General features: G+C 39.8%; 1 protein-coding gene across 2 annotated transcripts in view; it reads left to right on the plus strand.

Annotated features, from left to right (window-relative positions):
* KIF13A (kinesin family member 13A) overlaps nucleotides 1-16957 on the plus strand; it is a 118961-nt gene that overhangs the window by 86648 nt on the left and 15356 nt on the right. For both annotated transcript variants that reach the window (XM_068395780.1, XM_068395781.1), the window contains 14 exons: nucleotides 4590-4752; nucleotides 5412-5552; nucleotides 7232-7381; nucleotides 7901-8065; nucleotides 8704-8877; nucleotides 9411-9562; nucleotides 9679-9811; nucleotides 9929-10075; nucleotides 11058-11096; nucleotides 12276-12375; nucleotides 12467-12593; nucleotides 13608-13663; nucleotides 14748-14872; nucleotides 15859-16035. In XM_068395780.1, the coding sequence (XP_068251881.1) occupies nucleotides 4590-4752; nucleotides 5412-5552; nucleotides 7232-7381; nucleotides 7901-8065; nucleotides 8704-8877; nucleotides 9411-9562; nucleotides 9679-9811; nucleotides 9929-10075; nucleotides 11058-11096; nucleotides 12276-12375; nucleotides 12467-12593; nucleotides 13608-13663; nucleotides 14748-14872; nucleotides 15859-16035 (1849 nt within the window). The remainder of the gene's footprint in view (nucleotides 1-4589; nucleotides 4753-5411; nucleotides 5553-7231; nucleotides 7382-7900; nucleotides 8066-8703; nucleotides 8878-9410; nucleotides 9563-9678; nucleotides 9812-9928; nucleotides 10076-11057; nucleotides 11097-12275; nucleotides 12376-12466; nucleotides 12594-13607; nucleotides 13664-14747; nucleotides 14873-15858; nucleotides 16036-16957) is intronic.

Consider the following 16957-nt stretch of genomic DNA (forward strand, 5'->3'; position numbering starts at 1 on the left):
GGCTAAACAGACCCAGCTCCCTCAGCCTCTGCTCATAAGGGAGATGCTCCAGGCCTCTGATCATCTTTGTAGCCCTCCACTGGACTCTCTCCAGTAGTTCCTTGTCTTTCTTGAACTGGGGGGCCCAGAACTGGACACAGTACTCCAGATGTGGCCTCACTAGGGCAGTGTAGAGGGGGAGGATAACCTCCCTCGACCTGCTGGCCACACTCTTCCCAGTGCACCCCAGGATACCATTGGCCTTCTTGGCCCCAAGGGCACATTGCTGGCTCATGGTGAGCTTGTCCACCAGGACTCCCAGGCCCTTCTCTGCAGAGCTGCTTTCCCAGCAAGTCAACCCCCAGCCTGTACTGGTGCATGGGGTTATTCCTCCCTAGGTGCAGGACCCTATACCTGCCTTTGTTGAACTTCATGAGGTTCCTCTCTGCCCAGCTCTCCAGCCTGCCCAGGTCTCGCTAAATGCCAGCACAGCCTTCTGGTGTATCGGCCACTCCTCCCAGTTTTGTGTCATCAGCAAACTTGCTGAGTGTACACTCAGTCCCTTCGTCCACGTCATTGATGATAACCCACTTCAGCAGCAGAGATGAGAGCTGGACTTACTGGCAAGGAAAGCAATACCTCGAAAAAGATGGAACAGAAGGGAAAAGGAAGTAGAAAAAACCTTCTTGCCTGTCCCTGAGAGTTGAGAAGAAAAAATTGTAACTGATCAACTTAAAATTAACCAACCACCATAACCATATAATGACCTAAAAAATGAGAATCTGGAGTGATATCAAGGCTACGTGTTCTGCCAGTCTTCTCAGTAGTTGTTAGATGTTTCTTAGGAGGAGTTGTGCTTCGAACAAGTGTTTTGCCTCTGGATTTCATGGGTAAATGCTTTACTCTATATAACTGTTGGACTACTTGAAGACTATACTTTGCTGCATTGTAAAAAAGAGCAAAAGGAATGCTCTTTGTAGTGATCAGTAAGGAGTCTGATAATGTTTTGGTGGCACTGCCATTGAATAAGCAGTTTTATGGAAGAACTAATTATCGGTTTCCTGTCCTCTGGAAGTCTCTCTTAGGTATACTTTTTATTTATAGTTCTAGAAGAGTTTTGGGCTTCTGAAAAAAGGGGGGAAAAAAAAAAAAAAAGAGTATTCTTAAATAAGAAATCAGAAAAAAATCTTTGATGGATTTCTGCTGTAAAAGCATGGCAACATGGTGCTGAGAGGGTGTTTACCAGCGCACTGGCCAGAGGGCAAGAAATGCAGGAAAAAAAATGGGAAGAGACAGGATGTGAAGAGCGTGTGAAAGAGCCAAGTGTCTGGATTGCATGGGGTTTGATTGGCGCGGTTTTAGCTGTCACTGTTGCCATTGCAAATGAAACTCTACCCGATCAGCCAGCAAAATGAATTTGATAGGTGTCAGACGTAGGCACGTGGTTGTATCTGTCAGAACAGCTAGAACACGTTGCACAGAGTTTATTCTGGCTTTATGCTGACTATGGAAGGACAGGTCATACCTGACCTGGCCTTAAAACCTGTTGGCATAAAGTTAACCCATTGTCACTTTAAACAAATTTAATTTGTCGGGGCGAGGGGTGGTGGTGGTGTACTGGAACAGAGGTTTAGTTCAGTGTATTCTGTATCTGGCATTAGGAATCCCAGAGACTTGCCGTGACGCCTCGCGAGTGTCAGATGTAAGTTTCCCTAGTGTTTGGCTTAAACGATTATTTCAAGACTTCATGTTCAGTGGGTGTTTGCTTCAGTTAATCCTGATGGAGATTGTCATATGTTTTTTTGTAGTAAGAATAAAGAAATCCTACCCGAAATACTATCTGGAGAGTTGAGCGGGGAGAAATTTAATGAAATATAACAAGGGCAAGTATAGAGTCCTGCATCTGGGCAAGAACAACCCCATGTATGAGTACAAGTTGGGGACAGACCTGTTGGAGACCAGTGTAGGGGAAAGGGACCTGGGGTCCTAGTGGACAGCAGGATGACCATGAGCCAGCAGTGTGCCCTTGTGGCCAAGAAGGCCAATGGCATCCTGGGGTGTATTAGAAGGGGTGTGGTTAGCAGGTCAAGAGAGGTTCTCCTCCCCCTCTACTCTGCCCTGGTGAGGCCGCATCTGGAATATTGTGTCCAGTTCTGGGCCCCTCAGTTCAAGAAGGACAGGGAACTGCTAGAGAGAGTCCAGCGCAGAGCCACGAAGATGATTAAGGGAGTGGAACATCTCCCTTATGAGGAGAGGCTGAGGGAGCTGGGTCTCTTTAGCTTGGAGAAGAGGAGACTGAGGGGTGACCTCATTAATGTTTATAAATATGTAAAGGGCAAGTGTCATGAGGATGGAGCCAGGCTCTTCTCAGTGACATCCCTTGACAGGGCAAGGGGCAATGGGTGCAAGCTGGAACACAGGAGGTTCCACATAAATATGAGGAAAAACTTCTTTACTTTGAGGGTAACTGAACACTGGAACAGGCTGCCCAGAGAGGTTGTGGAGTCTCCTTCTCTGGAGACATTCAAAACCTGCCTGGACACGTTCTTGTGTGACATGATCTAGGTAATCTTGCTCCGGCAGGGGGATTGGACTAGATGATCTTTCGAGGTCCCTTCCAATCCCTAACATTCTATGATTCTGTGAAACATATTTTTTTTTGCTTAAGTTTCTGGAAGGGTGTTGGCACAGCTATGTACAGAAAAACACAACTGTAATGAGAACCACCCATAAAAATTGGTTGAGTTACTCATAAGTCCTCCTTAGAGTCTTAAACCTTCCTTTCTCAAGAATCTAGCGAAGACAAGATTGGTGTGGGAGCCTTCCCAAAAAGCTTGCCAGATGCTGGTTTCCCAGATCAAGGAAGAGACTGGCTGTAGCTGAATCCCAGGGCTTTTACAGCACTTAGATCAAAGCTGCCTTCTCTTTCTCAAGCTAGGCAGCTCGCTCACAGTGGTTACAGGTGTAATGCACTCTCTGTATTAAGTACTACTTAGTGAGTAATTCTTGACTCTACCTTCATTTTCTGGGTGAATCCAAAATTATAGCTGTCTGTGGGACGTGTCACTCCCATGGTCTGGAACTGCTCCTTTAATCCTGATGGCCTGGATACCAGAAGTGAGAGGGAGAGGGAAGGGAATTTTCTGTATCACACTGCAAGTAGGTGTGGAGGAAGTGGACTAAAAATCTGCTGATAGTAGCAGCTATTTAAGATCCAACAAAACCCACCACTGTTGCAAACTTAGGCCGGATGGGGGAGAGAGACGAAGCTGCATGTTTTAGCATGTTGAAGGCACTAAAACTCAGGGCTGCTTCTAACGCTGCTGGTAGTTTACCGCTTTGGTATGGTATCAGGGAACCAGCAGAGTGCAATTGGTATTACCCAGGCTGTTCTTTGGGATATTTTGAAAAAAGATAGCCACTCAAGAAGAGTTCTGTTGGGGACTGAAAGGCATAGTAACCAGTTCTTTGTACTATAAAGACATACAAAAGATCTAAGCTTATCTGAATGAACGCAAATAGGCAAACTTTGCCATGTTCACAGCAAGGCCCATGAGTTTGCTTGTTTCTCCTACTCTTGTCCGTGTAATGTATTTTGTAGAAATGAGAAGTGTATGCGCACAACATGTACTGTATTTCAGTAGGACTTTGCATAGAAAAGCTGAAAAATCATACAGGGGAGTGGTGGTCACTGAAATATCTGGAGTTTGGTCGTGAGTTTTATGAAGATGATGAGATGCAGTAAGTGCTGTTGGGGTTCCAAAGAAAGGCAGACTTTGCATTTGCTCAGAGGATAGTCGTGCTACTTTTAAAAGGCAACTTAAAAGACAAGAATCCCAGGTGAGAGCGTATCTTAGTATTGCAGGTGGAGGTATAGTATGTGTCATAGCAAGTTTGCCAGGTGTTACATTAGAACAGATTTGCTCAGACAGGCCTTAGAAACCTTGTTGGAATTTGTCCAGAGGCTGTTAGCTGTACGGAGTGCACAAGCTTTAACCTGCACACGTTCGTCTATTACTTAAAAGGTACTTGGCGTATATAGGACTTAAAGTGTTGGTTTGGTTTTTTTTAATCGTACACTTGACATGGTTTAAGTATATGGAGGGAGGCCTAGGGGTCTGTAGCACTGCAGAGCCCTAGCTGTGATGTAAAGCTGTGGCCTGCAGTGATTGCATGTTCCAACATCACGATCTGAGGAAAAGCGGGTTTTATCTAGATGAAGTCTCACATGTTGGGGCTGGTAGTTTCTGTGGAACAGGACTCCAAATTAAAGACAAAGACAGCTGCTATTATTTCATTTCTTGAAAATTAGGAATGTCCCTAGGGCTTTTAACAAATCATCACTGCAACAGCTCCCGTAGTACTGTGCCCTTTTATTTGGGCATTACTGTGCTAGACTTACCTCAACAATAGTATGTTTGTTTAATATGTGATTACTGCTTTTCCTCAATAAAATAGCTTGACACTGTTTCATGTTTGCTGACATAGTGCTATACAGCATTTATTTTTAAACTTGTTTCAGAAAAGTCTTTGTTAGTACCTCTATTTGCAGCTTTCCAATAATGGAAATAGGTTTCTGTGTATTTTTCATGTTACCTACTGCACCACAGGGATGAATTGTTTCGACAGAGCCTGGCTAAACTTCGAGAGCAGATAGTAAAGGCAAATACGCTGGTGAGAGAAGCAAACTTCTTAGCAGAAGAAATGAGTAAGCTAACAGATTACCAAGTAACACTTCAAATTCCTGCTGAAAACCTCAGTGCCAACAAAAAGGTAATGACGTCAAAGAATGCTGGAAAATGTAGTTCTATGGCTAATCTAAAATATGTAGATGTATATAACACTCATGTAACTTGAGGCCATGAAATGTTATTTTGTTAGATTATGCAGAGGGAAAATATGGATGCTACCAGACTTCAATATATTGAAAGTGAATAATTATAAGTAAAAATGGGAATATAGCATTAAATGTGGCTCTTGCTGTTCTTTCAAGTGTGTGATCACCATATGCGCATGCTGTTTGTGAACAGACCTTTGTGTTCCATTGCTGCAAAGCCTGCATTTTAGTTACATTTGCAAAAATTACCAGTTTTTGTTACAGAAGCCTACAATATTTTTGTCTTAACAGTTTTCTAGTTGTAGTCTTGCTGTAAATATAATGATAGCAATTAGGATAATATGCTTGTCATAAGTGATTTGATTGAGAGTGTTAATGTTCCTGTGTGAATGGTAGTTGTCTGAGAAGGACAAAGAGGTCTGGATTCTCAGATGTGTAGGGTATGCTATGTTTGCAGACAGAGATAGCATGGCTGGCATGCAGAGAGAAGCTGTGTGTTCTGTATTTTATTCCTTTTCAGGAATGCAATTTGAGTGAAGAGTTAAACTACTTACATGCACCTTTCCTGCAGTGATTATTTTTTCCTTTGATTTAGAGGGGTGCAATAGTAAGCGAGCCTGCTATTCAAGTGAGAAGAAAAGGAAAAGGTACTCAGGTGTGGACTATTGAGAAACTAGAGAATAAATTGATTGACATGAGAGACCTCTATCAAGAGTGGAAGGAGAAAATTCCTGAGGTATTGTATATATTTTCTGAAAGGGATCAGAGATGAGGGGTTTTTTTAACCTCTTTTAATATGTTGTACAGATAAAGTGCAATGACTTCATACATGAAAGGGTACAGTATTGTGGTTTAAAAAAAAAATACCCCAAACAAACAAAAAAAAAAAGGGGGGGGGGGGAACCAAACTACTGCCTATGTATAGTACTGAATATTCAAAATGCCCATGCAGAATAAAACACTGCTATGTCCTATCCTCACTTGTATTCTCATATATAATTGCGCTGAGGTAGTGACTCATGATATCACTAAGAGCATGTGTTTACCTGGCCTAATATAGGTGCCACACAGGCACCAGCTCTGAGTGGAAGCAGTAAACTGCATTAGAAATAAAATTATTCAGTTGCGGTCAGTATCAAAGCTAGCAAGGATGCTGCTTCGATATGGTCAAGGTGCAGAACACATTAGTGGGGTAGAAGTTGATCTTAAAATGTGAAATATTCTGTAATTTCATTTGTATATCCCTCAACCTTAAAGCAATGAAGAAATCAATTGAAGATACTTAGTCTACATCAGTATCTCCATCAAAACTAAGTGGCATTTCCTGAGAATTTTAAGGAGTAGGTTAGCCTTGAGGAATAAGCCTGAGACTTGTCAAAAGCTTGCTTGTTTACTGGCAAGTGATAGACATGAGACTTGGTGTTCCTGAAGACGTCCTCTTAAGCATCCAGGTGCAAGTGCATAGGAAGTATATCTTGCTGTCTTGTGGCTGATAGGAAGCACCTAAATTACTTGTATCAAGAATCATTCTCAAATGTTTGAACAGCTGTTGTGCCTTTGTTACATGCCTTGGACGGGACAATGGGAATCTCTAAAATCATAACACAGGGGAAGTCAAGCACTTCATCTGTGCCCGTTGAAGACAACGATGATTTTGCTGCTGACTTTAGTAAGAACTGATAGCACATCCTTTGAATATATTATGTCTGCCTGAGTCAGGATCATCCTTGCCATGACCCATGTCGTCCATAATGCATGTGTTCTATGTGCTACATAGAAACACATAGGTCAAATGCATGTGTTGAAGATGAAGTAGGAGGAGAAGAGAAGGAGCTAACAAGTCCACTGAGGAGTGCATATTGTGCTAGGAATCTGCATGAATTCTTTGTGGCTGTGTATGGGGTACTTGCGTAGAAAATGCTGCAGAATGTGATCTCAGCTCTATGGGAGTCATAAGAACAATTTTAGGCTTAAGTGGGAGTCATCCTGCACCTTCCCTTTTGCCCTTGTAGTGGTACCCAGCAGCCAGACCAGCTATTCAACCTGGGGATGGTTTGTCCTCTAATAAAAAGTGTAAACAGAGCAGAAAAGTAAAGTGAAACTTACTGAAATCAATGGCTACTGTGCTTGCTCATGGTAAAATCTGCTTTGTCTTGACATCACTAAAAAATGTAGGTCATCATATTACTATATCCCATAGAAAATAAAGGGCTGTGTGATGTCTCATCTCAAAGATTTCATTTCAGATTTGTGATATGCTGCTAGTCTCTTTCAGCTTGTGTAACAGGAAGGAACAGAAAGATTGGTAGCAACTTATTTGCTTGTGATTGCCGTGATCTTATACTATGTGGTTATTCGATTTTTGTGTTCCCACGCCTCCAGTTTTTGACATAACTTTTACGATCTTTAAAACAGATAAGGAAGCTGATGGGCAAAAGGGGTGATCCTTTCTACGAAGCGCAAGAGAATCACAACTTAATTGGCGTCGCCAATGTGTTCTTGGAGTGCCTTTTCTATGATGTGAAGCTGCAATATGCTGTGCCCATCATCAGCCAGCAGGGGGAGGTAAAGCCAAAGAGGGCCCCAGTGTCTATGCCTGGGCACACCTACACACTCCTGCCTGCGGGGGGAACAGGGCTTTTTGCTGGGACACTTCATATACACCGATTTTTTTAACAAGCAAATGATGCATAGTGTCTTGTTTCACAATGAATAAGCGTTTTGCAAATTGCTATGTATGTTTTCTGTTTAATTGTTTACAGTTGCCCAGCTACTAAAGGAGTAGAATAAAATTGCTAGTGTCAATGTAGGTAACTGAGCAAAACCCAGCATATTAAGGTTCGGTTGTACAGTCATGACACTGTATGTCTTCCCTGTTGTGTGTGGATTAAAAAGGTCAGTAGTTCTGCATACAAATAAATTTTTTTTTTATTTCTTTCTCCTCTTTTTTGACATTGTTGCTTTTCATTTGGTGGTTGAGAGCTGTTCAGTTCTGTTTCTGCACACCTCCTGGAGTTAGATAGTTACCATCTTAATATCTTTAAGTCCCTTATGCACGGGTTCTTAGTATTTGTCTTGCCTTAGGTTGCAGGACGGTTGCATGTTGAAGTAATGCGAGTCACTGGGTCTGTCCCAGAACGTGTAGTAGAAGGAGATGACTCATCTGAGAACTCCAGTGAGAGTGGGAGTCTGGAAGTCATGGATAACAATGGAGAAATTATTCATAGAGCAAAAAAACTCTCCTGCAGGGTAAGTGAGAACACATGATGAAGTTAACAGTTTCAGGCCTTTGTAACTATGTAGTCAATCTGATGTAAAGTACTAAGCTGTGTAGGCTATTGCTTGCTTAAAATTTTCTAAAAAGAGAGACTTCTCTTGTTCCGGTTCAGAGTAGGTCAGTCTAACTGGCTGTGATTGCCAGTGACTGAAATAATTCACATTAGTTTCTAGTGTATGCAGGTCTACATTGTAAATACTGATGATACAAGGACTGTCCTTGGCAGACACAGAAGGGGAAACAGTTTTTCCGTGTAACCATCTCCTATGGTTTGTTTGATCATCTAATGTATCTGTGGGTGGTGTCTGGATTTCATTTCTTCTGTGACAAAGTGCTTCATTTTCCACTTGAACTTTTCAGTTTCCTCAAAGAAAATGTGTACATGAGTGGGCTAGTTAGATGCATGTGACTGCTTTCCTTGTATCTGCGTTTCTGTGTATGCAAAATACAGATTTCCTAAATAGGGACATCCCTAGAAAGAAATTGGAGGTGTCCTTTAAAAATTCTTCTTGGCTGTTGGTACTTTTGGATTAAATATTTAGTTTTTGAACAATTTACAATTGGAGAAGAAGCAATCATTTTTATGAGAACATCTGTTTTGTCTCCTCAGGTAAAAATAAAAGAAGCAACTGGACTGCCACCTAATCTCTCCAACTTTGTCTTTTGTCAATATACATTTTGGGATCAATGCGAGTCAACAGTAGCGGCACCAGTGGTAGATCCAGATGTGCCTTCACCTCAGAGCAAAGATGCTCATTTTACAGTGACCTTCTCTCACTGCAAGGTAACTATTTTTATTATGAAACAGCGTTACTGGGAGGATGGTGTGTTTGAGATAAGCTATTAAGAATTTGAGTCTTGTTTTGCTGGGGGAAGAAGGAATGAATAAAGTCATATAACTAATGAGTTTTGACTATACTTTGGAATGCCGTAATATTTCACTTCATCACCTCTTCACAATGCAGCAAAATGAAAAAAGTCTTTTAATTAGTGGTCTTTTAAATTCAGATGTCATCTGTAATGCATGGGGGAAACTATGTAATGACATTATATACTTGTTTGGTAAGCACAGTAACTTAAAAAAGATCATTGGAGCCGTGATGTCGTTTTTATGAAAGTTTTCGAAGCATGAAATGCAGTATGCAGAAGCGGGAAATGCTGAGATGATGTTTCACAACTTTCTTGACCAGAGTTGAGCTTTATGATTCAAACTATATGGTTTTACCGTGCAGGTAGTTAGTTGTTTGACGTGTCCTTACAAACTAGTTAGAGATACAATTATTTCATTTGATTGGATGTGGTTTTTCTCATTGCCAGGACTATGTGGTGAATGTCACAGAGGAGTTTTTGGAGTTCATTTCAGAAGGAGCTCTTGCTATTGAGGTGTGGGGTCACAGATGTACTGGCAACGGCAGCTCTGTTTGGGAAGTTGATTCTCTTCATGCTAAAACTAGGACGCTGAGAGACAGGTACAAATAAATTACACATGTATTCCATCAGCTTTCCAAAGGCTTTCTAATACTTGTGGTGCACAAAATATAGTTTGGTGAGGCAACAGTTAGTTTTTGTGGGGATGTCTTTTTAGGTGGAATGAAGTAACTCGAAGAATAGAAATGTGGATTTCCATACAAGAATTGAATGAAATGGGAGAATATACAGCAGTTGAACTCCATCAGGCAAAGGATGTAAACACAGGGGGGATTTTCCAGCTTAGGCAGGTACATATCTTTTCCCTGTCATCTTATTCGTGCTTAAATTGATTATTAATTGTAGTCTTAGTTTCTCTGTTTTTCTCTCTCCCTGTCTTTCTTTCTTTCTCTCGATTACCTGTTCAGGGTCATTCTCGCAGAGTTCAGGTGACAGTGAAACCGGTACAACATTCGGGAACATTGCCTCTCATGGTAGAAGCAATTCTTTCAGTCTCTATAGGTGGTGTGACTGCCAGATCAACCAAACTGCAAAGGGGCTTGGACAGCTACCAGGTAAGACAGTTACTTTTTCATGCATTGATTTATTTTTGGGAGTTTGTGTTGCTGTTCTAGAGCCAGCCCAACGTAGTTCCGTAAGGGACCTTAGCACACTGATACATGATATGTAATTTTGCAGTTTTAGATGTGTTTGAGGCTGATATGTATAATGTGAACCTACGGTGCTAAATCTGCTGCTTTTTTTGCTTATAACTCAGTGTATAACTGATAAAGAATATATACAAGACAGCAGCAATATGGAAATTGTTTTTACCATTGTGTGTAGAGGTTATAAACAGTAGCTAGCTCCATTAATTTCCCTCCCTTCAAGGATGGTGGAAGTTGAGAAGGGGAAAAGCAGGAAAAAAAAAAATAATTAGTAGAGGAAATGTCTTATAGTGAAGATACTGTTTATCTTTTCAAAAAGGACTGAGCTGTTACTTGATCAGAATCAGAAGTAGCCATCACTGAATGTGAAAGGGCTGTTTCATTTAGGAATAAAAGTTCGTAAGAAGTATAAATGGCTTCAACTTATACTGGACAAATTCGTATTGGAAATAAAGCATGCTTTTAACAGCAATGGCAAAGAACAAGTGAAACAGGATGCCCAGGGAGGTGAGGTGCCTTTTGTCAGAAGGGTTGCATTCAAAACCACGAGTAATTATAGCCTTAAATACAGATGAACCTGTAAAACGTGGAGATTGGTGATATGCTTGCTCAGTCCTTTTTCTGGCGCTGTATCCTATGATAATTTTTTTATAAGTATATTCATTAATACTCAAATCTTGGATGAGATGCTATAGTCTGTAATGAAAAAAAAATCTGTTTCTACCTGTCAATAAGACTTTGGTTATTTGAATGTTGTAATTTTAACATTTTTTACAAGTTTGTTTGTGGCAGAAATGTTTGTATTCATGTTTTGGGGTATTTCTGTGAGTTTCTGTTGAGAGAAATGCATGTTGTTTTGTGTTTTACAAAATCTATTTTCTCCTACCAGAAGGAGGAGGATGATGGTGGTGATATGGATAGTTACCAGGTATTGCTGCTGTTGCTGTCAATCCTGTGGCATGGGGCACAGCTAATGCTAACAGCCAGCAACTTTCAAATGAACAAGCGTACTGGAGCAAGCAAAAGCGGCTTTGGAATATATATATGCTGTGCATTTAAGAGGCTACCTGGGCTATAAAACACTGCTATTTCCATTTACCTTGTGACTTTATACTCTTGCAGTGTGCTCTCTTCTCTAGTACTCAGCAGTCAGCTCTCCTAACTGGCTACATGAATTGCTCTGTGAATAAAAGCCTAGAAACTTTGATGTAGGATGAAAGCAGTTTTCAGTGAATGTCATAGGGAAGAGAACAATGACCTGCAGCTGCAGGCATCTTTCCCAACCAAATTATATCTACACAAAAACAAACCTTGAGCCTGGCTTTTTGTGTGATAAGTAAATATAGGACTGTCACAGTTCAGAAAGCATAACAGAAGAATCGTTTCAAGGGCGACGAAGGGCAAAAGAGGAAATGCCTAAAAAAGTAAAACACGTTACAGATCTCTGCATGGAAGTCTTATTTCTAGTAGGCAGCTTTACAGAAGTAAAACCAATTAGGTGAGAATGCTGACATCCCTTAAGATAATGTATTAGGTTTTACAGCAATCTCAAAGATACCAGTTAGGTACTAACTTCTTGCGGGCTGTTTTTGCGCTTCCTGACTTATCACAGAGAAGAACGAACGAGATTTTCTGTGATACCACAAAGCATGATTGCATGATGGGTTTTGTTTGCATGAGAAATCTTTTAATTGCACTGATAGCAGCTGCTAGCAATGGAATTTTGTGCAGGTTTGAGGGAGTACTGACCTGTCTAATCTTCAGGAGAACTTACAATCAACTGATACCTGTTTTTCCTATTCCATATGCTGTTACAAAGTTTGATTGCCACGTCTGTGAGTTAATTAACCTATGGTGTATAATTCTGTTCAGCAACTGAGGCAGTCACATTTTCTTTTCCTCCTGTCGGAATTTGAGACTTGAAAGCAAATCAGTTTCCATTCATGGGTGATCAGGTACTTAATCAGTGTGCATGTCATTCAGGGAAAAAAGTTTTCTGCATCATGCAAGCTGTTTAATATCAATTCTGATGAAATTATCACAAAATTCACTGCCCTTTAATCTTAACCACGTGGCCTGATAACTTTCTTTTCTCTTTCCATGTTAGGAAGAAGACTTAAACTGTGTACGGGAAAGGTGGTCTGATGCATTGATAAAACGCAGAGAATACTTGGATGAGCAGATTCAAAAGATCAGCAATAAACAAGGTTTGAAGCTTAAAGTCCCTGTCATAAGTACTTTATTCCCTATACCATGAAAAATGTATCTCTCATATAATACTCATCTCTTTCACTGTAGAAAAAACTGAGGATGATATAGAACGAGAAGCCCGGCTGGTTGAACAGTGGGTAGGGCTGACGGAAGAGAGGAATGCGGTGTTTGTTCCAGCACCAGGCAGTGGAATTCCCGGTGCCCCCGCAAACTGGTATGTTCAGAAAAACCATTGGAGTGGGTAGCTTTTTCTATATGAACATTGCATGCTACAAGGTAAAAATCTGAGGATGTTTTAGAGCTTTCTATGTTTTCCTGTAATGCTACCAATTACCTTCAGCTGGCAGAAGGCTAGAGGGTCAAGTGCTGGTTTGAATGTGAAAGGTCTGCTTAGTTAACATATTACCTAAAGTAGCTTTGAGATAGATTTCAAGGTTTGAAAATCAGCTTTGAATTTCTCAAAATTCTGAGAGAGTTATCCTGCAGTTTGACTCCTTTCAAAAAAGGAGTGGTTCAAAAATGAATGGTAGACCCGTGATAATTTCATTGTTAAGGGATGGGGAGGGAAGAAATTCTGATTTTAAAGGATGTGTTCTCTTTTCTCATTTAATTTCATTTAAATTTGTGTTTTAACTAAGACCATTGGAACTGACATGCAAAATGAGGAATGCAACATGTTAGATTTGGGAAGTGTGGACAAGAAATATGGCTCTAATCAAGCGTACACTGATGTCTCTGATATTACCTAATACCTCTTCTTCACTGGGTGAATGATGTAGTGATAATCTTTCCTTGTTTTTTTTTTCCCTTATCCACCTGAGGTGCGCTGTGGTCATACAGCGAAAAGTGTATTTATTAATATAAAGACTATGCCTTGCCAGTAGTTACGTATCTGGTTGTTTGAAAGGTTGTTAACCTTTATGTATGAGATGACTACAACAAGTTAACTTGATAAGGAACGACAGGATGTTTAAAACTTGTCGTCCTCGCAGCAACTGAAATGTGCTGTGCAGTGTGAATTAAGTTTTGGTAAAGCACTACATTTAGCTGCATATGTAGATTAACAAAACATTGTGCAACATAGGCATTCAAATTAGCCATCAAAATGTTGACAGGTTTAGTCATCGGTTACAGTTAATATGAACCTTGCATGGAGATCTGTTTGCTCAAATTAGCTTAGGTATGTATTTGCCTTTCTTGTTGACACTAGTTTGTTTTTTTTTTCCAGGATTCCACCTGCAGGAATGGAAACACATATACCTGTCCTCTTCCTTGATTTGAATGGTATGTTGTAATGGCAGATTAAGAAACCTGGAGGGGTGGAGAAATTAGTTTGGATTAATAAACTGATAAATGGAAGAATGAATCTGAAATGTCTAATAAATCAAAACAAGTCCTGGCAATGGCACTGTCTGATATAGCTTGTAAAATGATTTTTCTTCTGATTCTGTATGTTGGAATAATTATCTGTAGAGGTTTAAACAGCTGATTTAATGAAGAGTGTGTTAGGATTACAATGAGCATTTTGTTAGAGAATCAAAATGTTCTCCCTTTGAAGGTATTTAGTTCTACATGTGAGAAGACTGTTGATATATATTCTTAGGACACAGATACACTGTAAGCAACAAGAGACTAGAGGTAGCACCACATTTAAGGACTGTTTAGGAAACACGTCTGTAAGTATACACTTGGACATAAAGCAGAGGAGGATCCACAGGCCTTGTCACATCCAGCACTTCAGTGGGCTACCAGAGATGTTTATATAGGCAACACATTAACAGCTGCTTTAGAAGCTACTTTTGGAAAACGATATGCACTCTTTCCTTTATGCTCACAAGAAATGTTTTTATTTGTTTTTTCATTATCAGCAGAGATTAGCAGACGGAAGATCAAACAGGATATTTAGACAGATTGGTGGATCATTGCACAACTTTTTTTTTTTATTTTGTTTAGCTAAAAGCCTAGCGTAGCCAGAATTGCTTTTCTCAATTTAAAGATTCCCTGATACATCAGAAGTGATTTAACTAAGAGATAAACTGATTAGGCTGACAGGTGGATAAATCAGAAATTTTCTGGCTAGGTAAGTTAATGTTATGAATACCTAGAAATGGTTTTGAGTTCCATTTAGGATACGTGAGAACGTGTTCAGGCTGAGTCTTAGCCTGGTTTTACTTCTCTTCTTTTGTATGCTGAAATTGTCCTCAAGATGTTGCATAGTAATAAGATTAATTAGGATTAAATGTATTTTGAAATATAAGTAGGACTTTATTACAACTTTGTGTTACAACTTTCTATTACAACTGTGCCTCTATATATTAATATCCTTTGGTATAAAACTATTTCATTCTTTGCACGTTTGTTTCATTAGCTGATGACCTCAGTGCCAATGAACAACTTATAGGTCCCCATGCATCAGGAGTTAACTCAATACTACCAAAGGAGCATGGGAGTCCATTCTTTTATCTGCCGATCATAAAACACAGTGATGATGAGGTAAACTGTTAGCAAGCCTCCTTCTTGACAACTGCAGCTTATGTTAACACTTTCTTCATATGTTTTAATTTCTACTTGTATGTATTTAATCACTATTATTATTTTTGTCTTAGAAATACCATCTATATCTAGTGCTGCCTTTATTTTCTGGCCTATTTGTTTAAAATTTAAGAGGATAATGACTAGTTAGCCCTTTTGCCTTAATTCAGAGGTGACAAGTCTTAGATCTTCTTGGTAAAAGAGTAATTCTGCTGCCTGACTCAAAATCCCTTTTTCTTTCCTCACCCCTTCCTCATTCCTCTTGCAGGCTCTTGATTCTTCAGAGAAAACTACTTCATTTATTGTGCACACTAGGCAAACCGTAATGTTTAAATAAAACTTTTTCCTTTGTAGTACACAATTACTTTTTTTAAGTATGAAGTTTGGGAATTGTTGGAAATGAATAGTTCTGAATACATGTTGGAATTTCTTAACTCATTTCTTCCACCTTCTGTGCCAACTCAGGCCATTGCTTAAGAGACCATTTCCAGAATAAACGGGATGCCGAAGTTGGGGAGGAGGCAGGTGGAAGGAAAAAGACGTTCTGCAGGATGGGAGCACGTTTATTCTGTATAGGCCTTTATAACCTAATCCAATACAGATGAAAGATTTGCCATTGAATTTGATAAACTTTTAATACAGTTGCAATAGGATTTGTGTTCCTTCCTCCAGTCTTGCTTCTGCTTTCCTCTCTGACTCCGAGTGAAGACTTCCTTCTGAAGCAGTGTTTGCACAATGCAGGGATTGTGCTTACAGTTGTGTTCCCCAATATCTTAACACCTCTTTTATGCTGCTTCTGATAAATTCCTCACTATGGAAAGGAGGTTTGACCTCATTTTGTTCAGTGATGCTTATTTTTCTTTCATTAAAGAATTACTTTACTTCATGTTAAATCACATTGAGACTTCGATTTCCCTTTCCTTCCTCCATTTCATTTGTCTGCATAGGTTTCAGCCACTGCTGCTTGGGACTCTTCTGTCCATGATTCAGTGCACCTGAATAGGGTAACTCCTCAAAATGAGAGAATTTACTTGATAGTGAAGACTACTGTGCAGCTCAGCCATCCTGCTGCAATGGAACTGGTGTTACGCAAAAGGATTGCAGCCAATATTTATAACAAGCAGGTAAGAATTTAATATATTATTTTATTATTATTAATTTTGTTTGATATCTTTAATTTTGTGAATGTGTGTTCTTAGCTGCTTGCTTCATTTTGTGTAAGTTTGGTCCCTCCAATTCTTATGAAAGACACTTGAAAAATAGATGATTGTAAGTTGTAGTGAAGCTGTGCGCTTCTGGTATATCCCTTTGATGTCCATTTTTCAACGTGATTTAGTTCAGAGTGTAACAGCTGGTACTTTTGTAACAAAAAAGGAGTTTACCTTGTCTATACAACTCGAAACGTTCTTTGATTCAGAAAAGTTTGCAGTAGTTTGCCTCATATAGGGTCACTGCAGCAACTCTGTTCCTAAAAGCATCTTTGGCGCCTTCAACTGTTCAGTGTAAACACAGTCTATCTTTTTCTTTCTCTTTGCTACTTTCTCTGTTAATTACAAACTAGGCTTGTTTCCCACCGCTACCCAAATGTATACCATTCTCTACCCACTTTTTTTTTCATGTGATAATCTTGGATAGGGTGTTTACTTTGGCCACAAGAGTGATTGCTGTTCCTCTTGCTTTGCCGCTTCACAGCTTTAGGCAATGAGATGCTCTCTGAAATCATGTTACTTTCTTTTTCTTAGATGATTGAGACCAAGAGCATGTTTCAGAATTGCTTCAGATTCTGCAGTGCAATGAGGGGAAGAGCACAAAACAGCTGTTGTACTACTAAGCAACTTACTAAGCAGCTGAATTCCGTGCCTTTTTGTGTTTGTCATATTGTCCTTTGCTAGTTTTGTTTGCCTAAAATGCCTTATTAGATGAAAGTTAAGTTTAAAGTTAGTGATGTAAGGGCTAACTAACCTGACAACGAAGCATGCTAAGCTTGTAATTACAACAGTGAAAACTCTGGTTACTGTTTCAGTTATGGCTAGAAGGCAGAGTTAT

Source organism: Nyctibius grandis, chromosome 3 (assembly GCF_013368605.1).
Source record: "Nyctibius grandis isolate bNycGra1 chromosome 3, bNycGra1.pri, whole genome shotgun sequence".
Lineage (NCBI taxonomy): Eukaryota > Metazoa > Chordata > Aves > Nyctibiiformes > Nyctibiidae > Nyctibius > Nyctibius grandis.